This window comes from Perissodus microlepis, chromosome 5 (genome assembly GCF_051167445.1).
Source record: "Perissodus microlepis isolate ML-2025 ecotype Zambia chromosome 5, ASM5116744v1, whole genome shotgun sequence".
NCBI lineage: Eukaryota > Metazoa > Chordata > Actinopteri > Cichliformes > Cichlidae > Perissodus > Perissodus microlepis.
Window position 1 is genome coordinate 29,406,330 of NC_140465.1, and position 25,423 is coordinate 29,431,752.

At 38.9% G+C, this 25,423-nt stretch overlaps 2 protein-coding genes across 15 annotated transcripts in view; one reads left to right on the plus strand and one right to left on the minus strand.

The window, feature by feature from the left end:
* The first annotated feature begins 261 nt into the window (after positions 1 to 261).
* Positions 262 to 9,828, plus strand: padi2 (peptidyl arginine deiminase, type II). The gene is made up of 16 exons (XM_084929260.1): positions 262 to 488; positions 2,632 to 2,803; positions 3,214 to 3,283; positions 3,509 to 3,570; positions 3,753 to 3,870; positions 4,383 to 4,535; positions 4,696 to 4,886; positions 5,096 to 5,199; positions 5,447 to 5,558; positions 5,867 to 5,974; positions 6,142 to 6,293; positions 6,404 to 6,551; positions 6,695 to 6,788; positions 6,905 to 6,984; positions 8,096 to 8,233; positions 8,336 to 9,828. Exons 1-16 carry the CDS (start codon positions 397 to 399, stop codon positions 8,567 to 8,569), a joined length of 2,028 nt encoding a protein of 675 aa, XP_084785386.1. The 5' UTR covers positions 262 to 396; the 3' UTR covers positions 8,570 to 9,828.
* Positions 9,400 to 25,423, minus strand: part of rap1gapb (RAP1 GTPase activating protein b) — an 85,642-nt gene continuing 69,618 nt past the window's right edge. For 8 of the 14 annotated variants that reach the window (XM_084929258.1, XM_084929259.1, XM_084929247.1 and 5 more), the window contains 19 exons: positions 25,272 to 25,375; positions 23,174 to 23,252; positions 23,034 to 23,087; positions 22,846 to 22,929; positions 22,651 to 22,751; positions 22,108 to 22,237; positions 18,767 to 18,922; positions 18,525 to 18,596; positions 18,348 to 18,434; positions 17,934 to 18,080; positions 16,366 to 16,497; positions 15,113 to 15,190; positions 14,244 to 14,353; positions 13,790 to 13,906; positions 13,265 to 13,394; positions 12,778 to 12,868; positions 12,254 to 12,363; positions 11,527 to 11,572; positions 9,400 to 11,398 (listed from right to left, as the gene is read on the minus strand). In XM_084929258.1, coding sequence (XP_084785384.1) covers positions 11,564 to 11,572; positions 12,254 to 12,363; positions 12,778 to 12,868; positions 13,265 to 13,394; positions 13,790 to 13,906; positions 14,244 to 14,353; positions 15,113 to 15,190; positions 16,366 to 16,497; positions 17,934 to 18,080; positions 18,348 to 18,434; positions 18,525 to 18,596; positions 18,767 to 18,922; positions 22,108 to 22,237; positions 22,651 to 22,751; positions 22,846 to 22,929; positions 23,034 to 23,087; positions 23,174 to 23,252; positions 25,272 to 25,375 — 1,791 coding nt within the window. In that variant the 3' untranslated portion in view covers positions 9,400 to 11,398; positions 11,527 to 11,563. The remainder of the gene's footprint in view (positions 11,399 to 11,526; positions 11,573 to 12,253; positions 12,364 to 12,777; positions 12,869 to 13,264; positions 13,395 to 13,789; positions 13,907 to 14,243; positions 14,354 to 15,112; positions 15,191 to 16,365; positions 16,498 to 17,933; positions 18,081 to 18,347; positions 18,435 to 18,524; positions 18,597 to 18,766; positions 18,923 to 22,107; positions 22,238 to 22,650; positions 22,752 to 22,845; positions 22,930 to 23,033; positions 23,088 to 23,173; positions 23,253 to 25,271; positions 25,376 to 25,423) is intronic. The other 6 variants (XM_084929246.1, XM_084929251.1, XM_084929252.1 and 3 more) reach the window with 5 other exon arrangements.

The following is a 25,423-nucleotide window of genomic DNA, read 5'->3' on the forward strand; positions in this document are numbered from 1 at the left end:
TTTTAATGAATGGGTGAATGAGGCAAGCTGTATAAAGCGCTTTGAATTCTCAGGAAAAGTAGTTAACTATATAAAATCAGTCTATTCAATTATTAATAGTTGAAATGTGCACAGAGCCCAATTTCCTCCAGAAGATGTCGGTAAATAGAAAGATCAATAGATAAGAATAAAGAACTGCCATAGGATAAGTGACCACTGGAGGGGGCGGAGTGGAATTTGACTGACCAATCACCGCACAAAGCCTAAGCCTGGCAACCTACCTGCAGCTTTTATGATGAGTTGTCGCGCTGGTCTGAAACAGTTTAGAAGTTTGCGCTTTCACTTCTCTGTACTGTCGCAGCAATCGCTGGACGTTTGTGGTCAGTCTCTGTCTAACAGTGCGAGAAGACGACAGTCATGATCCATCCCCGCACGCTCAGAATAGATTACGGCAAAACTACGACGGTATTATACGTAGTTGGCTCGGAGCTAAACGTCAACCTGAACAGGTAGGTCTTGCTCAAACCGCTATAATACATTCTTCGCCAAAAAGCTCACCTGAGTGAAATGTCTTGCTTAGGGGTTGATAAGCAAACGCGTTGCTTTGTGGTAATATTGATGTTCTATCAAATATCGTAGCCGATTGTCCATATGTTTATGTATCCTGTGTGCAGATTGTATTTTCACTGTCATTAAAAATACGCACGCTTCACAAGCGTTGGTTTGGCGTTGGTTTTTTTATTTTAACAGAACATCCGTGCAGTATTCTATGTTCGAGAAGTTAATTATTTGCTAAAATATTTAGTGAAATGTTGATTCAATTTTATGATACCTTTGGCATACTATCGGTTGTGTTTTTGAATAGTAGCAGTATACACTATGTTGGGGCAGAAGTGTTCCTAAGTATTGGGACACTTCCCCTATTAAGCTCCCGGCACATAGTTTTTGTACTGATGTTAATACCAGAGGAGGTTTGGAAGTAGTTACTGAGTCAGCAGAGCGTTGAAGACTTACAGGGTAATATAGGTCTTGGCACCCTGCGGCCCTGTTTGGTAGCGTCGTGGCCAAGTTTATGTAGTAACTGAACCGTCCAATTTGCAACGGTGCAGCTGCTCCTGGATTATCTAAAAGGGAAGAGATTTTACAGAGAATTTACATGCTATTATAGTACCAGTGCTCTTCTACGACCCATTATTTAACAAATGTTGGTAAAGGCGGATTGCATTGCTAGATCCTTGATTTTATACACCTGTGGCAATGGGACTAAAATACCTGCATTCAAAGTTTAAGAGGCTCGGCACAATACTGTGTGGTCCATATAATGTATGTTATACTTTAAATTATTAGTCCTATTTTATCCCTATTTTAATAACATCATTAAGTCAGGGACTGCTGGCCAAAAGAGGTCATGATTTTATTTTAAAGCTGGGTGGCCAGAGAGCAAGCTGTTTTCCACATCCAGGTGTGGTCCACCCAGATCCTTTTTACAAACAATATTGATAATATAAATCAAATGCATGTGTTATTATTCATTACCTTTTATTGGCACTGTATGTGGTTGTGATGGTTGTGATCAAACAGCCAAAAGACTAGTACTGTTGGTTAGCCATGATTGGTCAAAAACATTATTTCAGGAATTAGAAAACTCATCTGAAGTTCATTATTCATTTGTACACAAAACAAGAGCTGTCTTGGTGATTAACATTTAAATCGCACGTTGGAATCACAGTCTCCAGTATCTCTGTCAGTGTTCTCTACATAGGGACTGATAGAATCAAAAGAAGTTAGTGTTAAAATCAAAATAATTCTCGATAGAAAGTGTTTTTGGATATTCTAAAACCCCTTTGAGGCCCAGGTGGTCCCGTCCATATTCCAGTCTCCCACTCTGCCGAGTCAGTAATCCCTTGTCTCTCTGTTATGTAGGCTGGCATTTGGCAGAATGTACACCATACATTTCTTTGGAAAACAAAGTATCTCCTGTTAACAGCAACAATGAAAGACTGTTAATTCTTTCCACAAACAAAAGACTATTAGATTTGCCACCACCAGGAACTGCACACAAATATCATCCTTCAGGTTAAACAATAGAATTCTGACATATTCCAGCTGCCAGTTTATGTAGTGCAAAGTCAATAAATTATGTCTACTACAACCATCATCGTATTATAGAGCATTATTAAACCATTCAGTAAATGTCACCTTCAAGAAGTTTTTGCCGTAAAGACATCAGCATTTGTGCCACGTCAAGTTGTCTACGTTGCGGTCTCAGCTTTGCCAGACCAACTCTTTCAGTTGTTTCAATGGCGCCTATTCCTAAACAAACAGATGACACATGGGTTAAAAAAAACCCTCTGCAACCTAGTATGATACAAGATTATCATGTTCCTAGTGGCTCAAGACAAATTAGTGTAAAAAGCACGAAAAGCTACAGAAATGACAAGAATATGACTCGTTCAGTTTATCACGTCAGTTTCTAAGCAGACCGATATCACTGTGACTAAAGCTTGTGGCTTGTCTGTGTACGTCAGAGCACTTCCTCATATGTACATGGAGAAAAATATGCGCTTTTTGAAGTGGACCTCATGTTTAATACAATATGTTTGTGTTGTATAAAACACCTGTCATCAAACTGTGCTTTTGTCTGGTTCTCAGGAGTGCCCCTCCCACCTCCAAGTTCTTCTCCGTGAAAGGCACTGCCAACGTTCAGTACAGCATCAGCCCCACTCCTCGGGACACATCCCACCTCTCTCCCATCCCTCTCACTGAAAACTCAGTCCTGCTCATCAGCAGGGACCATGCCAGTCAACATGAAAATGATAGCAAGGTATAGTAGCACAAAATTGAATCTGAATCAGAATACTCTATTAATCCCAAAGGAAACTGTGTAATTGCATGACATTGCTGATGTCACAAGTCAGTATGTCACATTTCTTGATTTCAGCATTTCCTCTATCAAGAGCATGATTCAAGTTCATGTTAACTGTCAAAAAAGATTTACTGTTAGTCAGATTAAGTCATTTTTTTGCTCAGTTTTCCTGCACCTGTGGGTAAAAATACTGTCAAACTGAACTCCTGTCAGGATTTGTACTTTTGTTGATGATTGAATTGTAGCTGTTGAAATGACCAGGGCTCACTCCTATTTGCTTTACAATGGACAACTCACAATCAAACAATATAAAATCAATACCTGTTAAATTTCTGCACATCATCAGCTTATGTCTTTTATTTTAAAAGCTGTCGGTCCAGTACTATGGGGCGAATAAAGAGGTCTTAGGGAGAGCAGTTGTGCATCTGACAGCTGTTGGTAAGTTAAATTACAATGACGCAACATGCATTTTACTAAGAACTTGTTGTTTTGTCTGTAAAATAGTACATTTTATTGCTCATTACAATCCAAACATGATGTACGATTCACCAGAGTTTCATATCATGATGATTGTGATATGAAAAAACAAAACAATAGCTGTACTGCGATCTGAGCCTGTTTCTGGAAAAGCGGTGTGTGATCAACAAGCTTTCTGTTATGCAGATCTCTCACTGGATGTCGATGCTGATAGAGATGGCATCGTGGAGAAAAACAACCCTAAAAAGGTGATCTAAAATGTTTCAGCTTTACATGACAGAACTACTTCAACACAATATCACATTTCCATTGTATGTCAGTAAAGGCAAGATGCAAACATGCTTATTCAGCTTGCAATTATTTTCAGAAGATTTTGCTGAAGTCTTTAAGTCACAAAATTCACATTTTCATTTTTTTGAAAATATTTTAGGGTTCTTGGAAATGGGGTCCTAATGGGCATGGGGCCATCCTTTTGGTCAACTGTGACTCAGAAAGGACCTACAAGAAGACACTAGACAGCGAGGACAAAAGCATTTATAAAGTGTCTGGTAAACCACTTTCAGTGCAGCTTCAGTTTTCACCAATAAATGCTCTATTTTTTTCATTTGTTTTCTGTACCACAAGTTTTTTTGAACTTTCCCTAGCATTAGAAAAGCCATTCTTATTGTCTGTACTAAGCAGATTCAAATGGTGATATGGTAAATCAGTCTGATAAAGAATTGTCTTGTGAGAGACAAAGACTCACAAGGGTAGAGATAAAATCCAGTAGAGCTGAAATTTGATAGTATATGCTGGTCAGGCGTTATGTGTAAAGGTGTACAGTTACCAGAAACACTACCACATGCTGACTGACGTCTGCAGCATGTGGAGCAGTTAAAAAAAGTCTCTTCAGCACTGAAGGAGTAACTAGTACAGATATGGAAGGTACCAAATTGCACTATAACATGGGATCAAAGCCCCTACTGTAAGTCAGTGACTACAGCAGATACCAGGCACAACACCTGAGATGGGAAAAAATTCTATGGTGCCAACGGCATTAATAATTTTTATGGATGTACAGATCTAAAGGACATGTCTGTCATGGTGCTGCGGACCAAAGGCCCAGGTAAACTCCCAGAGGGCTACAAACTAACCATGCACATCTCTCAGGGAGATGCAGAGAGTGTTCGAGTCTTCAGAAACCGATCCACTGAAGTGTCAAATAGTGGCCTATGTGAGTAAAGAAGTGGGTATAAAGAAAAGCCCCGGAACATTTGATCTGATGTGCATGTCACCTGATCTGTAAAAGCATGTTTTGAACACATTCTTTTTTCTTTTTGTTTCTAAGTTAACCGCCTAAGTATTTAACCTGTTTTCTGTCATTCTTACTTCAGCGCAGAAACTTTACAATCTCTTTGTGAAAGACTATCCACTGGTGCTGAGCAGTGATGTGCTGTCCAAGGAAGTGCCTTACCTTGGAGGTGTGGCAGAGATGAACTTTTATGTGGAGGGCCTGAGGTTTCCTGACAAAGACTTCAATGGACTCGTCACCATCAACCTCAGTCTATTAGAACCAATCTCTGATGTAAGAGCCAAAGTATAGCGTTACAGTGTAACACTGCTTTATTTAATCACCTTCTTTCTTTACACCCTTAACTACAGCATAACTGTAGCGGATACATTTTGTGACTCCAGTTAACATGAAGTTTTTGAATTCATTTTTTAATGTTGCATTACAAACATAGAATGGAGTATAACCGGCAGTACTCAACAGCCTCTCCCATGTTTCAACAGGGTCTCCCTGAGACGCCGATTTTTACTGACAAAGTTGTGTTTAAAGTGGCACCATGGATCATGACACCCAACACGCTTCGACCTGTAGAGGTGTTTGTCTGCAGGTTAGTATAGACTCATGAATAATGAGCATGATGGTGACGGCTGTTGTTGCTGTCACACATTCCCCTTAGCTTGCCTTCTTTCCAAGAAAGCCAAACCTGTTTGTGTGTGTAAATACTGCTTTCACAGACATTTGTTGTTTTACAATTTAATTTTGAAATTGTTTTTAAAGCTCTCTCTAAAATAAATAAAAATATGTTACTTAAGTTGTGGCACAATCTAAAAACTGCTTGACTGTTTCTTTGTTAGCACATCTGATAACTACCTGTTCCTGAAAGGAATGAGGAACCTTGTTGCGAAGAGTGGGTACAAGCTGAACATTTGTCATGAATATGTAAACAGAGGAGACCGCTGGATGCAGGTAAGCCATTTTTTTTTTTAAACAAGGAAGGGTTATGAGTTTTAATGATGGTAACATTGTGGTTTTATAACTCCAAGTAAACAGGAACAGTAAATAAGACGAACATTAACACGAAAACCACGAAAAGTGTTTTTTTGAAAAATTACACAATAGCAACTGGTTTCACAACAACCACACTGCAAAAAGGAAAACCACAAAAAAACATTTGCAAACACGTACATATCTATTCATTCACACGAAGAAAAAAAATTCTCTAATCAACTAAGCCAAGAGGACAGCATAAATATAACATATTTTCTATTTTTCAGGATGAACTGGAATTTGGTTACATCGATTCACCTCATCATCGTTTTCCTGTTGTTCTGGATTCCCCGAGAGATGGCGAGCTAGCAAACTTTCCATATGATGAGCTGCTTGTAGGAGAAAAGCTTATAATAAGTTTTTACTGTTGATGTCATTAAAAGCTTTGATTGTATATGATTCACATTGGTTTTGTTAATCAAATTATAGGCTCAAAGCAGAAAATTACATTACTTACGCTGATTTATAAAAAAAAACACAAACAATTATTTACTTTGTCTAGGGTCCCGACTTTGGCTATGTGACGAGGGTGGCCCTAGATGAACATGTGAGCAGTTTAGATTCGTTTGGCAATCTGGAGGTCAGTCCTCCTGTCACAGTAAATGGAAAAAACTACCCCCTGGGAAGAATCATCATTGGGGTTGCCTTCCCTACGTGAGTTTCTAAAAAATTCAAAGATCAATTCTTGACTTATAAGCAAATGTACCAAGAGCAGAAATGTTACAGATGATTTTTGCAAAGTGAAACCTTTTTATTTCTTATAGAGCAACTAAAGGACGAAATATGACCAAAGTAGTTCAAGACTTTTTGTGGGCTCAGAAGGTTCAGGAGCCCATTGCCTTGTTCTCTGACTGGCTCCTTGTTGGCCACGTGGATGAATTCATGACTTTCGTTCCTGCACCTAACAGAAAGGTAAATAAAATTTTCCACCGAAGTGAATCTGGTGCTGCATCTGCTTGATAGTGACATGCTGCTTTGTACATTGTGGGATTATATAAGGTTTTAGGATATGAGAACTTCACTGTTATCTTTGTCTCTTGTTTGTCTGTTCACAGGGCTTCCGACTGCTGTTGGCCAGCCCAGATGCAGGCTACAAACTATTCAGAGGCCTACAGAACAGTGGACAGGGACAAGCCACGTTGTTTGATGGTAGGCCAGTGTTTATCTGCAACGTCTGTAGAATATATGCAAGGGCATCTTAGCAATGCACAAATTCATCATGGCACCAAGCCTTATCACTCACTCTGAATGATGTTCCCAAACAGGGTTGACAAATGCAGAACAAATAACACTGGATGAAATCCTTAAGGACGAAAAACTCCAAGCTGAAAATAACTATGTACAGGTGAGTGAGATTGTAGAAATAGACTAAAGACCAGAAAAGAATATGGTATGCTAGTTCAGGCACTAAGACACAAGTATGTAAACAAAGATAACACATCTAACTGCTGAATATCACATTCTGGCAACGAGCATTAATATGGTGCTATGACAGCCTCTACTCTCTAGGAAGGCTTTTCACTGGATTTTAGAACCTCGTTGCAGGATTTGCTCCCATTCACCCACAATGGCATTAGTGAAAGCACAACTGTTTTTGAGTGAGAGCGGCTGGCACGCAGTCAGCATTTCAATTCTTGCCAAAGGTATTGGAATGGGGAATGCCAGGATGCTGTACATTAGGAATTTTTTTTTATCAGCACTAATTCATGGCCACCAGCCCCACAACATTATTATCTTTCCAACAAGCTTTACTGTTGGTTTCAGGCAGCATTAGTAAAAAAGGATTCATCATTTAAGATATTTCAGCTGCTTTAGAGTCCAATTGCATTGTACTCTACCCCACCCTAGCATGCATTTGGCATTGCTCAAGTTACTCTTCTGAGCCCCTTTGTCATTACAACTTTTAAAGGTCCAAACAAAAAGTTTTTGTGTTTTTCTCAGAAGCCGTTTGTCCTTTAATTCCTAAGTTTAATTTTTACTGTGTGCATCAGTACTCTACAGCCTATGAACCTATGTAGCATACTTCTACACATGCTGTTCCTTCTCATAGATATTTGCACTCCATGACAACACTGGCCAGACATTTGTCAAACTGACTTAGTGTAAAAATAGCCTCCTATGACCAAGCCACCCTAAAGTCACTGAGCTGTGCAGTGTGACCCCGTGTTTAGCGACAAGTGCTTCATTAAAGACACATGCATGGATGTATGTATGCATGATTTTTCTTTTAGAGAAATGTTTGCAGTTAATGTGGCTAAATGATCTTAACCTGCATATTAGGGCTGATATTCACATACTATTGGGTACATTTGTATTTGGGTAGATTGTGGTGGTACGTAAACCAAAACTACCATATGAACCACTATGGTAAAATGTTTTATATTTTGAGCACAGTAATTTAACAAGCAAAATGAGAATAATTTTAGAGGCATATATTATCATTATTTTATTTCCAGAGCTGCATCGACTGGAACCGGGATGTGTTGAAGAGGGAACTAGGCCTAGACGATGAAGACATCATTGATCTGCCAATCCTCTTCAAACTAGTGGAGGATGAAAAGGAGTATAGAGCAGTAGCTTACTACCCCGACATGGTAAATTTTAAATTATATTTTATTAGGCATCAAAATTCCTGCTTGTTGAAAAAAGATGTAAATAAATCTTTGGGCTGATAGAAGAACTATATTTGTTTCCAGGTGAACATGATTGTTTTGGGGAAAAACCTTGGTATCCCAAAGCCCTTTGGCCCCAAAGTGAATGGACGATGTGCACTCGAGGCTGAGATGTGCTCTCTAATGGAAGGCCTGGGCCTCAACTGCACGTTCATTGACGACTATTCATCCTACCACCAGCTGTTGGGAGAGGTCCACTGTGGGTCCAATGTCCGCAGGGAGCCCTTTGAGTTCAAGTGGTGGAACCTGGAGATGTAAAAAATACAGATATGACACAGAAAGATTTCAGCCCTGGTTGATTTGGTGACGCCCATCATGAAAATCATTGTATTGCCATAGCAAACACTTCATTCTCATCATTTTGTAATGAATACTAAAGATCAGCAAATGTTGCTTTACAAAATAAGAAATTAGAAAGGATCGTCGGTGATAAATGCAACTGTTTTCTAATGTCATGGAGAGAATGACGAAAAGAGCTACGGTACATGTTGATCTTAAAAAATATTGCCACAATATACTTACTCTGCTGATCAAAAAAAAAAAAGAGTTGAAAATAAACAGTGAACCCCCCCCCCCCCCTTTCACCACTTAAAGATTTTGTAGCAACAGCAACAGCTGTGGGAACAGACTACATTGCATTAACAGTATCTTAATGTAGCTCTGACACACTGTAAACAGGGTAAGTAAGGCATGCATGCTATGTTTCATGTGCCTCAAAATGGAATCAGTTAACAGTGATGCAATGGTGGACTAACTAAATGAAGATACTAACAAATCTACATATATACAAAGATGTACTTACAGAATGTTAAAACACGTGTATTTGGTATCCAGTCTGGGAATGGATTTCATAAAAATTTGGGGGATTTAACTTTAAAAGGAGCAGATGGTGGTGGTTAGGTTGGTGTATTAGATAACTTGGAAAACAGCTTCCTTAAAGCCTTACAGAGAATCATGTCTGCCTTCATGAATGAGGAATGCCTTTAAGTTTCTTATCAATCATTTTAGATTGAATGTGCTTCATTGTCATACAGAAATACTTAAAATGGCAAACATGATTTTTTTTTTATTGCAGAAATGAAACTTAATTCACTTTATGCATTTTCATCTTTATTAAACTTTTTAGTTAGCTTATTTTACAAAAGAAAGCTATATGTACAAACGTTTCTTTTAAACAAGGGCTTAAGCAAACTGACAAGAATCAATACAATCATTTGAATCAAGCACAGAGAAGACTGGTTTCCAGTGTTGTGGTTAGCATACAGTGCAAGCACAGATAGATGATGGTACCACATAGTGATGTGCTATAATAACTCAGAGCCACACGAGGGCAGGCTTTATCTACTCAAGGATTCAGGAGGAAAAATGATTTGAATACATCTCCCTTAAATGATTCTGAAAGGCTGTAACTGACATGTGTTACTGTTACATTTGTCTATGTTTTTCTGTGCATGTGTTGTATTGAGAGTGATTTATGCTATAAACAACTTGATGAGTACATTAAACAGTACATTTGGTCCAGTGTTTTAAACTTTTTGTCTCTTTAACTATAAATGCTGTCATTAATTCACAACAGACAAAGGTCTGCTTCAGTCATGTCACTGAAATAAATCATCCCTATATGAGCTTTTTCCTTCACAACTAACTTAAAAAAAAGCTTCTCTGCTCATGTAAGCTGAGCTGCTTCAGGCTCAAGTTTACTGTCGTCAGGAATCAACACAGTACAACTATTGTGAGCAAATATGTACAAATGAATCCACTTCTGCCTCATTTTACATTCAAGCCATCAGGCAGCAGCACAGTGCCTTTAAAAATAACCCTTCTTTAAAGCAGCTCACACGACAGTCATAAAGGCAACTTCAAGACGAGTCACAGTGTAATTTACTTTCAGCAACAAATCGGGTTTTTCAAAAAGGTCAACGTTCAGGAGTATCTCTGAAAATGTAGTGTTTAAGTCACATACATATATTACACTTTACATACAAAGTAGGAAACTTTGACATTTGGCTCTCTATTAGCAGTGTGCACTGCATCTGGAGATGTCGGCTGGTTTTTCGGTAAAACACAAATCACAAGGACAACACCTTTATGTCAAGCATGGCACCAGTTTACAGAGGAGAGGATTTTGACAAGCAGATTTACACCGTACACATTACTGCTGTATACACACCTGTACACAGACATCAACAAATGGGGTGTGAAAAAGATCTTTGAAAAGTTCAAAGAACTGCTTTAAGTTTGCAAATTTGATGATGCGTGTCGCCGGTTTGGGCACTACAGTAGCTCTGCTTTTGTCTTAAACTAAACCAATAGGGTCAACGTTTCTCTTAAAATAGGTCTCTTTTTCACTGTGGCAGTTTTTGTCTTTTATATGTAACCCATCAATTAAAAATGAGAAAGGTGAATAATAGTTTTTACATCCACCAGCAACAGCATCATGAAAGTACCCTTGATTAAAACATGACATACTCTTGCTGAAGTTGTAAAACACAACAAATATCTACTGAAGAATACTCGGAAAAGAATACATCAACATTTAAACACAAAATGCGGCCTTAGATACAGCCACATACACCTGATAACATCAAAGTCAAACCAATATCACAGTGGGATGCGAGTTTGACATTAAAAAACAAAGCTTTCTTCTGTAGTTCAACTCTTTACAGGCTGAACAAACACCGGCTGTTTGATCTGTGTGGATTTCTTTAACCACTCTTTCAGTGACAAGATTAAATCTCCATTTGAATCCCGATCTTTGAGTTTTTACAGTAAGAATTAGGTTTCGGAGCTTACTGGCCTGAAGAATGAGAAGGCGGGCACATGTACTGTGCATTGCCAGCTGAGAGATGCTGCATGAGTGCGGAGGTCCTTTTCCTTTGTACTGAACAAAACGGAGGTTTTCGCATGGAGATGGTGGTAGGTAGCTGTCTGGGTGTCTGTCATGTCACGCAGCAGATGCAAGTCAAACATAAAAAGTATGATCTGTCAGTTGCTTGATCTGGCTTCTAACTGCTCCTTTTCTGCATTGATGGAGTTGACATGGCCTTGGCTTGCTTCTTTTAGACAAAGATGCCCCTTATTGGAATGCTTAGACAAAAGGGGAGAAAAGGAGAAATACATAAATGGGCAGAAAGAAGCATCAGGTAAATGAAGTAATAAGGGGATGGAGGAATGTGGGAATTTATCCCTTAGGCTGTACCAACATTATAACCTACCTGAAAAATGGATGTCAATGGCGGGGCGACAGAGTGGCTAACAGTTCTGCATACAGATAAGGGATAAGAAATCATGGTGCAGTCAATATGCAAATATTTATTGGTTTGCATTGATTAATCTTTCTGTTTTCAGCCATGCTAGTGCATAGTGTCTTCATGTTTACATGTTATATTTATTTGATTTAAAAGGAACAATACGCCTTAATTAAGATGAACACTTAAGTTAATTGCACAAATTAACTTTCCTCTTGCAAAACTAAGTTCAACTTATTATGTCAAATATCTCAACATACATACATCCAACTAAACATGCATGGGGCTCAAAGTCTGTATAGACACCCATTCTTCTGATAAGATGGTAGGTTTAGTGATTCTCTGATTTGTCATCTGTTTGGGCTGACTACTAGATCATTTCAAAACAAATGACATCTGCGTTATGGACTTTTGAGTGTTAGTTTAAGCATGCATTCAGTTAACATGCTTTCAGATGTTAAGTGAATGTGGACCTAAAACCACTGTACCCTCACGCCTGTAGATGTATTACTGTACTCTGTACAGCATCAGAAACTAGTAGAACAAAAACAGGCGAATATAATTTCCCAGAACAATTTCATATGACCAGCAGGAATATTGGTCCTTTTACTCAAGTCGCTTATTAAATCATTCTACCAATTTATGAAAGCATTGCGGTGTTATTTGATGACTTGCACCAAGCACTTTGTCTTACCGATGAGAATTTGTGCTCCTGCTGAGTGCGCTCCATCTTTGACCGGCTGTCTGTCCCTTTTGGTTCTAATGTCCTCGCTGCGTCCGGTTGTTGCTGGAGACGTGAAGCTGCTGGAAGGAAGGGGACAGATGTGTTGCTGTCATGGTTAATAAACTCAAGCATATAATGCTGCCAGCTGTTATAGCTGAAAAAAGGATAAATACAAAAACCCTCAATGTGGGGTATGTTTCATGTGGGAAACAGATACATTTTCAGAGCAGAGTAAATGTGAGCCATTTAGGAAGAGTTCGCTAAATTGTACAAATCATGCCTACTGTTGTTGTTGGTAAGCTCCATATGGGGAAGCTGAGCTCCATCACTCAAGGGTGCTTTAATATTAATTTCTTAGGAAACACAGAGTGTTATTCTTGCAACTGCCCTATATATATTTCCCCCAGATACTCTTGACATGTGAAACAGTTGACCTTTTGGTAACCACAACTTCAGGATATTACTGAGACAGTAATATGAGCTCCCAAGCTCACCTGGAAGATTTCCTTGGCTGGTACTGTCCTCCACCCCAGAGCTGTACACAAATGAATCTTTTTTGACTGGTGTAACACACGACACACTTTCCTGGAAGAAGAGTAAAGTAAGTTTGATATATAACTTATAATAAGATGAAGGCAGCATAACCAAAACTAAAGTTTTATTCAGTTGTGCATTTGTTTTTGTCTCTTTGTAAATGCAGACAGTCTATCTGAAAGAAATAGAAAATTGTTTTCATAACCAGTCATAACTAGAATGGAGTGATATCCATCAAGCCTTCTCATGGATTTTTTTCCCCAGTTGTTCAGCTTACAGCAAATAACAGATAAAAACCAAAGCGATACTTTCACTGCAGTAAATGTGGAATAAATGCTGATGGAAGCACTTGTGGATCATCAATGCTAGGACGCTGATGACTTATTTTGGCTTTGGAGGAAGTAACATTTATGCATGCACTTGATAATGTGTAATTACTCCACCTACCAGTCCAGTGTCGTACTCCTCTTCTGCTTCATGCTCCTCCACGACGCTGGCAAAGCTGCTGGCATTGGAGGAGGAGCGGGAAAGGTCCTGCGCCTCAGGGATAGACGGTGCCCTGCAACACATTGCCAAACTACACACCTGGGTCACTCTGATCACGTAATCACTTTGTGGTTTCCTTGTACTGAGTTCATTTAGGAATGTTAAAAAAATGAAATAAAATAAAATAAAGTGCACTTTAAACGTCTAATTACTTTGCCATCTTTATGTCAGAGTTCATCTGTTGTTCCCGAAAAAAGCAGTTACAAGCAAAAGAACCATAGTTTGATCACAGTTTGACTGAATAATGTGAACGTTTGGGGTTGTTATATTCATTTGGCTGAAGAGGATTAGGACTATGACTTGGAGAGCAATCGCCCATGTCACTGTTCCATTCTACAAAATACAACGCAGCCTTTTCAAACTGATTCAATGTGTGTGACTATAATACAAAGTAGTATACTCTTACATAATGAAATTAACAGTCACCTGTTCTTTGTGGTAGGAAACTCTGGAGAACTGTGATTGGAGGAGTTGTCTGATTTGTTTTCCTGTGACATGTGGCTACTCTCTGGTGTCCTCTGGGTGTTGGGTGATACTTCTCGGCTTCAGGAGAGGATATAAAGTAGTCAAAATAGCTCATCTGATTTCGTTTAACAATAAATGGTTACAGTGCATTCATATCACTCAGCATGGCTCCACCCTAAAACTGAGCATTATGAGCTGAACCACTGACAGCAACCAACAGCTGTGCAGTTGTTTGTTTGTTTTTTTTTTAAATCAAATCAAGCATTGATAAGCCCTTCTCTTAGGATTTGATCTTACACAGTGCATCTTCTAATAGCTGTATCCCTCATTTTAATGTCCTGTCTTCCATCTGTTACAACACTGTTCTCTCTTCACTACCCACTCTCTGCTGATCAGCTCTGCTCTGTCCTCTCACCTCCTCTCTTGGACCTCCTGGATGTTCTCGATGCCAATAGCACTACTGCGACGGGAGCTGAATGGCCCAGACTTTTTCCTGGTTGGGCTTTTCCCAGGAATGATCAATGACTGACGGTGGGTAGGGAGAGGAAAGTAAGACACACAGTTTGGGGATAGTGTAATAACAACAAAACATGATATGCAGTGCATAAAGTGAAGCTTTCTACATGTAGAAATATCTTGTAGAGGAATTCTGAAGTAACGGTTGGATAAATCCCGAGTTAAAGTTATGACAAACTTGTAAAACATTTTATTTTACAAATCCGTGATGAACTTGGCTCCAGACAAAAATTCATTATATATTCGATAACTGATTATTTTTACTCTTATCTCTGAACATCTCATCATCTCTGACATTTTATTTTCTTAGGTGCAGCGTGTACATCAGCTTGGCTGGTGCACACTTTTAATTTAAGATGCAGTATGATTCATTGATGTGCGACTGTCTATGAGAACATAAGTGGGAATTTGTTTATCTTCTCCTTTTATAATATATTTTTCTCTTGCAGTTACTTTTAACTAACTTAAAAGTACGATGGTGCAAACAAATTCGTGCATGAAAGTCCTGACACTGATCTGCCTTCTGTCCACCAAAACCATGATGGTTGTGCAAATGAATGAAATGAAGGAAATTGTAATTAAAACTATAACTCGACAAGTATCATTATAACTGATAAATTCTTCAAATCTGAAAACCTCTCACAGCCACAGGAATAAAACCGTATTTTAAACTTAAAACAGGGTAAATACTAATTAAACATTACATTATACAAAGACAATAGTAAATTAAAGAAATATTTTAAATAAGTAGGTAGAATATACGTGGACCTCTTCTATTGTTCCTATCCCTATGGCACTGCCTCGACGTCCATATTTACTGGGACTTTTCCCTGGGACAAGCAATGACTGAGGTACACAAGACAGGGCAAGGAAAGCAGAAACAGAGAGAGAGGAGATTGAAAAAGCAAGAGGGGGAAGGAAAAGAAAAGAACACATCATAAGATCTCATGCGAACAGCACAGAGAATTTAAACAGCAAGGTGCAAAAAATGCTTAAAAAGGAGACTGCAACGTGACTCAACAGAGAAGACATAATATCGAGGAAACAGTGAAAGGCGTTATAGAGCAGAAGCGGGTTGGGGTCCAACATAGGAGGGCACAGCAGGATATAGTGTCAAGGTAGCGGGCAAGCCAGCAGTTTCTGCCCTGAGGGATACAAGTTAGTTTAGTGATACATTCAGAAAAAGAAGAAATGGGACAAAAAGGCTGATGCAAACCAAAGGGTATAGCTTCCAAAATGTGTCTTCTTTTATTAACTGGATTAGTAAAGTTAGTAACCAAATGGCACGCTGCAGCAAATCTTAAACAAGTTTGAAAATAAATTATCTACCTTTCAAAGAGACACAAACAAGACAGTGAGCTCCTATGGTTTGTGCCATGCATCTTCTTCAGCCACACATGCACAAAGCTGCTTAAAAAAATTACAATATTTGCAGGAGGATATATGACAAAGCACAGCAAGGAGCAAGGGAGTCTGGGTAGTCATACAGCAGCTGGACTGAGCTCACTTCACAACTTGGAATAGAGACTAGACTGGGGCTCACAAGCAACCATTCATCTATATATACTGATAAGAAAATCACTGGGTTAATTCCACAGCTGACATTATTTTATAACATTATCCTAGAAGTCTGTCACTCTTTGTGAAGATAACGATTCTTTAAACAGATGAGGATGAATGACAAATGGCGAATGAGCTCTTCTGTTAATTTTCCAAATAAAAAAAGGTATTAACATGAACACTACGAATTGTACTTGGAAAAAGGCTGATCAGTGAAATCTGATTTAGTAAAAGCAACAGTGAATTTAAAATCTAGGGAATGAAAGTGAGTGTTTGATGTTAACATACTGATCAAAGTAAAGTGCTCCGATGTGCCAACAAGAGTAATTTCCCAAAGTGCTTCTTACGAGAAAGAATAGTGGTTAATTTATTTTGTACGTGAACCTACTGCTCTGCGAGTATACTATACCCTGAATCTAAGTGTTAGGTGGGCAACGTGTGAACCAAAATGGGCTACTTACAATCCCTGGGGTTTTGGGACTCTCTGCGGGATTGTGGGTAAAGCTGCCACTGTGACTAGTGGAGACTGTGTGTGACTTCTTGTTACTGAGGCCCATGGCGTCCATAGATTGGCTTCTGCTGCGGATGACCCGCTACAGAGAGAAATGAGGAGATGCTGTCAGTGGATCCACGTTAATATGTGGAAACACAACACCCTGATGAATAGTGCAAAGCCTTATATACTTCAAATGATTGTGAATCTATACTGAAATCTAATCTAAATTAAAATGATTATGTGTTTTCTTTTTTTATTTTGCTAGAGCAGACCACTCTATGTATTATTATGCATTCTAAAACCTTTAGTGGAAATCAGTGGAATGATTTAACTGACATGTACTTCTTCAACTATATTCCACATAGTGCCAACTGAGATTTGTTCCACCTGGTCCACTGTTTCTCTTTAATTTCATATCAATATGATTCTTTGAGCTACATGCTATACATTACATAAATGTACATCACAGTAAATGTGATAAAGCTAAGGGATAAAATGTGTTTATATGGGCATGTATGTGTGCATTGGTGTGCTTAAATGTGCATATGCAAGTGTATGGATGTATGCATGATTATTTATTGAACACTTAGGGGCAGTGCAGGATAGCATGTAGAGGGGAGAGCCTGTGTGGAGGACATGTAGGTTCACAGAGGATTTAAGAGAGTGTAGGCTTTGCAGGCATTAAGGATGGAAATTGTCACTTAACACGGTGAGTCTGGAGTTGGGTTTTGTGTCATGAGCAAAAAAGACTAAGACTATTATGAGAGAAAGTAGAAGAGGGAGTAGAACAGTATATAGAGAGCCAGAAAAAAGACCAAGCAGCAAGACCATTCTCGACAGTGAGAAAGAAAAATGAGGTAGGATTTCTTGGGTGGGAACTCATCTGTGCTCATCTATATAAGTTTATGAATGTATGGAAGAAAGACAGACATTAGCAAACAGCAGAGCAAGAGAGGGTGAAAGAAAGGCTTTATATATATCTCTGAAGTTGCAGAGAAACAGCAGAAAAGATGACCTAGAACTAGTGATCATCACAGAGCAAAGAGCAAAACAGCAAAGGAATGCTGCCCATGAGGAGACATCCAAACTGCACCATCAGCTCCCTAATGAGGGGTCATTAAATCGTTCATCAGGCACACACCATCACAGCTTCTACTGCCGTGCCTCAGCAGCTGAGCTACGCTCCACCACCCTAATGGTCATTGATGGAGCGCTCTCAGTCAGAGCAAAGTGCCTTTCATACACAACAGGACACTCCACAGCCTCAAAACCACACCATCATATGAGAGCACACTGAGTTCAGCAGTCACAGCCAAGTAAGGAATGCAAATGCCACAGGACTGGTCCTTTGAGATACCGCAGATTTTCAATGCTTTGTTTTTTGATGTGTGAATACCCAGAATCCCAGCCAAGAGACAGAGGACGCACAAAATAAAGCACCTTAAAAGTTTCTCCACTCATCACTATTCTCTCTCATGCATGTAGAGTTGCAGATTACAAAGGCACTCCATCAAATGAGGAATGACAGTTTACCTTGAATGATTCAAAGAAGCCTCCTCCTCCACCTCCTCCACCCCCATTCTCCAGCTTATCTTCGTCGCCACCCAGACCCATCATGGACTGACTGTTTATGTGCAGCTCCTCATACAGTGTTTCCAAAAGTGCCGAACGAGTTCGCTCCTGACAACAACAAACAAGACAATTCGTTTTCATACCGACCATAAACCTAATATTCACCATTTAAAAGGAGGGATTGAACAATTGCTTCAGGATGATAAACATCAGGGTTGTTGCCTGAGATGATTTGGACAACAATCTATGTTTCCACTTCGTATCAGTACAGCCAGCAGGATGCAGACCTGTGCAAACAGGCGTGTGCTTAAGTCTGCATCAACACTACAGACATTCACACTCCCTTGGCACAATTTGCTCCAGTGTGCTTCTCACCTCTAACTTGGCAAACTTCTCAGCCTTGTAGCAGGCGTATTCTGCATTAATGAGTTTAGTGAAGAGGAACTCATAAAACTCAGGGCCCTGAATAAAACAAATAAAAAGATGAGAGGTCAGAGTAAAATATTTTTTTTTATCTGTGTGGTGAAAAAGGAAAATATGGCGTTAACTGACCTTTTTGAAGATGGCAGGGTCAGGCAAAGCAGGCCCAAAGAAGGGTACATCATCTCTTGCTGTCACAGAAACCTAAAAAAGAAAGCAGGTAAGCCTAGAGACTGAAATACACACGCCACTATTAGAAACTAGAGAGTAGAATAAAATTCCTTAATAATGGATGAGCAAATCTATAAATGGGTGTTACAAGTCCCTATTGTTCAAATCCTCTTGATACAGTATTGACTGTCCTTAGAACCAACCTTGTAGGTGACATTGTCTGTACATGCATTTTCCACCTGCACCACCACATATGCATGCAGGAAGTTGGACTGGATCATGTCTGGTACAAAGGGCGTATTTTCCTCCTGGAACACGATGGCCACAATGTCGTTGCCTATGTGTCTCTTTCTCTGCAGCTGGAGGGCATAGATAAACAAAGCTAACAACAGCGGAAACATCTCAAATGACCACTTCTGCTAACACAAATACAGGCCTGTCAAAAAAAACGTCACTGCCAGCAATTGCTCTAAAAGACTGACTGGCAAGGTAGACATGACTTTAATCCAAAAGAGCACAATCTCTCCCTCTGAAACGCATGACGCCATCAGCCAAAAAATTAAATCCATCTTGAAGCTCTTGATCCAACAATTTAATAAGATGAAAAATCTCAATATTTTACAGAAACTAAATATATATACAAAAAAAACATGCAACTCATGGGTATATATAGCATTTCTGAAAGTACAGACAGAAATCTGCTTTGGGAAACAGATTTTTCACTGTAAGACTGAGACTTAAGACTGAGTTCGAATTAATTGAGAAAAGTGTGGATATTTTGGTAATTAACACTTCTCAGTATCAGTGGAGGAACTGCAAACTCAAACAAAAAATGCTTTATGAATCTGCTGACGACTGAATGTTATCATGGCTGCAAAATAACTTCATCTTCTTTGCTGCCAAAAGCTTGAAGTTGCCAGAAGGACACTCATGCATTTGGAGGACAAAGGAACTGTTCTCAAGTATTAAAATTTGTATCCAAGCGGTATCTTTCAAAAAGCTCTGCATTAGGGATATCTTCTTCCTTTGCTCAAGCATGAATAGATGTTGTCACCTCATTGCCTTTTTGCTAGGAACTTTGATTAAACAGCTCACCAGCTTCTATGACTATCTAAGAAGACTATCTAATTTTTTCTCTTCCTTCTAAAAGAAGAAAAGGACTTTCCAGGAGTCAAAGCATATTCCCTGTTTGAGACATAATAGCATCCCATATTTCTTTTCAGGAACCAAGCAGTAAAATAATTTGAGAAGCTAGTGAATGTGGGAATATCATATCATATTCAGTTCAGCCCACCAAACTAGAAGAAAGATGCTTATCGTGGAAACCGTGTGACCCAAATGTTACCACTGCATATAAGTGGAGGCAAGATATATCAGATTTTGCAAATGGATACAATTTGGTGATAAAGGAAATCAATCAATCAGAGGGATGTATTCTCATTGCAGGCAGCCTTTATTTAAAAAAAAAAAAAAAACACAGAAAACTCCCCAGTACTGTGACACTTGCTCAGCAGCAGCATTCACTTATTAGCCTTTGTCTTTGACAGACTAATTAACAGCTTTTTTACAAAGCTACTTCACACCTGTTGAAAAGAGCTCTTGTGTTGGCTGGTGCTTGTGTTAGAGTCAACCAACTGGAAGCAAAATACAATACAGCAAATAGGATTTAGAGATGATTATGGTGTTTGCTTTTCTGCTAGAAGTTTAATAAGGTTATAACTTTGTTTGTTGTTTGTTTGTTTGTTCATATGAAGAAGACGTGTTTCTGATTCTGGGAAGTGTTTATAAATATGCCAGTTTATTACTTAAAAAAAAAAAAGTGAAATTATGTGAAAAAACATCAAAGATGCTCTCAATCAGTCTCACAACTGATGGTTTTCTGATAACTTTATCACAACTGAGTTTATCTGCAAAATGAGTTTTATGTAACTGTGTTGAAAGTCTGATAGGAATTAAGTCAAGTTTGACTATTTTTTATCAATTTAAGCTGAATATTGTAAGGTTTTGTAAAGAATGCATTTTTATGACAGTAATGAAGGTGAATTAGATAGGCTACACATGGCTATGATTCATGTCATCCAGGCTACTACTGCATCACCCCTGAGCTGATTATCTGTCGGCTTCAGTATTTACTCACACAACGACTCTCTGAAACCAAACAGCTGAAGACGCTCTATCTAATTTTTCCAAGCACTGCAATCGTATACCATCACCACACACAAGCTTAGCGTATGTGTCACTGATTTGAAACACTTGACATCTGTTATTTCTGTAAGACCTTTCAAATCTGATTACATTCAGTAAGGTCTGGCAACAGAAATCTTTTACTCTTTCCTCCCTGAAGTACTGAATACTGAGCTATTACTCTTGCACCTTGCCTTCTTTTCCTGAGTTCCCTGGTGAATCATCTCATGTGGGTGTTGTTTATGCTCTCTGTATCTCTCCATGCCTAGGCAATATGGACCATCTGTACAGGGTTACTGCGGTAACAAAGTTCAAACCACTCTAGAAGGGACTGAAGAGCAGCTAAGGACTAATGCAGCTCACTGCAACATAACATCAAATAGATAAAAGTCTTCAAGAGAGGAGAAACTTCAGTACAAAAAAGACCACTGTAATTCTAGTGGAAATGGTAACCCTTAAAAATGCTATTTCTCTCTGGGGTAAGTGAGCACAACAAACATGGAATTCTATGTAAATTTACTTCCGTTGTTAATATCTGCCAATCCCTGGAATGCTGTAATAAAAATAGCAAACAAACATGGAAGATATGTATGTACAGTTCTGAAAACAAAAGCTTTAGAAGGGCTCTATGCAGTCCTGGACATAGGCACCTTGCAGTCATTAAGCCGACCATGAACTCCTCTGTACATGAGGCCATCTGTCTGACAGTCAATGCTTGGCCTAAATTATGTCACACAACAGGTCAATGATCCCAAGCACACAACAAATCTGCAACTGATGTACTGAAAAAGAAAACAATCAGTGTTGAAATAGGCCCAGTCAAAGTCACTGAGCTTAATCTGACAAATATGATGTAAACCAGGCTTCTTTCTTTGAGGCCGACCTTTAAAGTGAACTCAGAATTGTGATATTGATGGCATCAAAAGCTGAACTAAGGTCAAACACCAGAAATCAATATTACAAAAAAATAAACAAATTTATAACATGTTAGAGGAGTCTCGCTCGTTACCTTTAATAATGATCCAGAAAAGCTTTTTACTTCAAGCTGTTTTTAGTCTCAATATAGTGTTTATTGTAAGAACATTAGGGCAGTTCTTCTCAACAACTCTCAGCAAAAAAGCAAAGAAGTATCCCTGATGTACAATTTTAATCATTATTTTTTCCACTTTGCACATCAAAGTTACAAATGAACATGATTCATCTTCCTTTATCAGCACTGAGTTAAATGCCTTGACCCGCCAGCTGCTGCTGCAGACGCATGAATGTGTCACAAGCACAGACCTTTACAATTCGATTACTGAAGGTCCTGAAAACACAAAGTGGTTTCCTAAATGATTAATCATTGGCATTATCACTATACCTGCTGTGAGTCTCCTTCTGTGTAAGGCAGTTTGGTGGACACATGAAACATGATCTCCTTATTATGAAAATTTGTGTAGACGGATTCTGTCCCTGTCTGGCCATGAGTGACATCGAGTCCACCCCGAAAACTGAAAAAGAAAGGAAAGAGAAGACAAAAGAAAGCTAAGGGCAGAGGCAATAAAAATAGGAGAGGAGGAAACAAGAGAAGAAGGCAAGTATAACACTGTGGTTAACAGCAGAGAGACACAAGACAGAAGAGAATGATAAAGCGGAAAAGTGGAACATAGGTGCGTGCTCTCGGACAACTGTCAATCCATGCTGATTCATCGTTGAGGAAATGCCAAGGGCACTTTTTTTGCTTGCTTAATCCCTCAGTCAATACTACAAATATCAGGGCTTTTTACATTGCTCTTTAAGCCAACACTGATCAATAGAATGATGCATCTCACATCATATTCGAGTGAGAATAACCAAAAGTGCTTTAAAAGGTCAGTTTTTCTGTTTTTGGGGGAAAGACTTCACAATGCAAAACTGTCCAAACCCTTTAAAGTCATGAAGTTCAATCTTATGGCCCAGAAACTCCAAGAACTCAACAAAGGCTGGACTTTCTTCCATGTTCCCAAATAGCTCCTCCTCTGATGTCTGCAGGGAAGAAGCAAATAAAATTTTCAGGAAGAGTGACGCGTGACTTCAAAAGCTGAAATAAGCTGCAGCAGCATCACTGAAGTGCACTCACCTGACCAAACTTTTGATAAATAACCCCAAACTTGAAATTGTTGCTAATTACATGCTCATCAAAGGTGACAATGAGCCTTGATGCCTGAGGATAAGAGAAAATTGAGTTTCTAGTCCGATTCATGGTACTTTAGTATTGCGGGATAACACGGATCAAAAGATAAAGTGGCAATGAGGAGTACTGCTTACCTTCGGATAGAGGACAGGGTAAAATCTATCCACGTTTACTTCTTCACAAACAAGCTGTGAATGAAAAAATACACTTGACAAACTCAAATTATATGCAGAGAGATTTTTTTGTGTGTATGAAGATAATCATATGTTTTTACCTTGGCCATCTGGACCACGTTGGGGAACTCAGTAAGGCAGGAAATGGGAATCACATCATGATAAGTTTTTTGTTTTGTGCTGAAAGGCAAAAAATATGAAAAGTCAAAATGTCCTCTGTTCTATTTCTAATCCAAAGGAATCCTGCTGGGTTTTTGGTTTATTTCTATGATGCTTTGCCTCCAAGCAATTGAGCTGTCAATTCAAAGAGGACCTTTCCTATAGATGTTGTGTGAAGCCGGGAGCATAATGGTCTTTACACATGATGTTTCCGAGCCAAAATTGCCTGGAAGAGGGTTGAATGGGGTGTGTGTGTGTGTCTAGTGGTGGTGGGGAGTACAAGGAGTACAATAAGCAATACTAGGAAATCTGCGCACCCAGTGAATGCTTAAAAGCAGTCTGTGTCCAGAAATTCTGAACAATAAACAGTACATACAGCAGCACTTCACTTTTGGATCTTTCTCATCAAGAGTTACTAAAGATGAGAAGATTGATATCACTTTCATGATATATGTACAAAGATAATATCAGGCTAGAGGCAGCCAGTATAAAAGTGAAAATCCAGCGCTAAAGCTAATTAACTCCAAATATATAACTCCAGTGTGCAAAACTCTCCCTCAAACACCACTCACAGGGCTGCAAGCATGACTTAAAAGTTACTCAGCCTGCATGCTTTGGATTTCTCCACATGCTTAAATCTTGTATACTGACTCACTAAAAAAGAGATTTCCTGAAAACGTATTCATTGAACCCTCTGATGAAATTTCAAAAATCAAACTTATTATGTAGAGGTCTCAAAAACTCATACAAACTCATGTATAAAATATTATACATTTGGCATGGAATTAAATTTGTACTCTGCAGGAACAATAATATGGAGTTATATATACTCAGATTATCATACTTTCAAGGGTATAGATGAGAATAATATCACCATTCATAAGTAGCACAATGAAATCAAGGGCCAAGGATTTGCAAACTTACAATTACTGAAGGAACTGTGAGTGAATAGCATACATACATTAAAGGTTATATGGCATGTGATGCAGGAAAGCTGGATGTAAACTCGGGGTGAGAAAATACCATGTCATTGCTGTCTATAGGGGCATTTCCAGTAAAAACAATAAAAACAGGTTATGCCTTATCATGGAAATCATACAGGTGCTTTAAATATAACTGTGCGTCACTGCCTATGGCTACACAATTCGAGGTGACTGTGGGTGGTGCCCACCCACTGAGAAACATCACTGTGTGAAAAATGTTGTGGGCAGAGTGGCTGTTACCTCACTGCACACTCATCCACTCCGAGGCTTCATTAACAAAGAGGAAACACAGCTCTTAAAATCAAGAGGAATCTCTCAGGTGCTAAAATTAATTCACAGGTTGTACGGTGCACTGAATTCTGCCTCACTCCCCCTCATCAGTCTCAAGGAGAATATGAAGGAGTGGTGAAGCTCACTGAGTGAGATTTAGGTGATTGTGGGTGGCACTGCACATGCACAGCACAGATATTGCTGACTTTTAACAGTTTTAAATCCATATTTGTACACAAAGGTGTTTGTAATTATACTGTAAATTATATCACCTACTTTTATATTGACTACAATAAAATGATTGATACAATGCTCAGCTGGACTCTTGTCTAAGTGTTCATTATTACTGGAGATTACATTTTAAAATGCATAACTGAGGCAACCTGTGAGAACCACTGACTGTATTGGGGGAACTGAGAATGCTACCTTGCTCTGTGACATTTTTCCTTGATTTAAAGTTATTTTTGAACAAAAAGAAAATGTATCCAGTGAGGCATATAAAAAAATACTCAGTACTTAATAGGTATATTTTGGAAACTGTCAGTACATTCAAAGAAAACAAAAAAGGAGGGTTATTGGACTGTTGCAGATTCGGTGTAAGAAAAGGCAGTGAAGACAGAAAATAAGTGAGAAACAGAAATATGAAAAGACAAAATGAGATAAAGGTAAGTGGTGGAGGGGTAGGGGAGTGAAGTCAAGGGCTGTGATTATAAAAGAAAACTCAGGTGAATAAAATCACAAATGGTGCAGGAAACAAGTCAGAGATAAAGATAATAGGAAACTGTACCGAAGCATCAAGCGCAGATGCTCCTGATCCCCAATGACATCATACTTCATTGAAAAGACCAAGTGGCCCAGGGCAGCATCCATGGTGTAGTAATTAAAGTGTTCCTAGGGGAAGATACGCAGAGGAAATTTTAATGGAAGAATCCATATTGT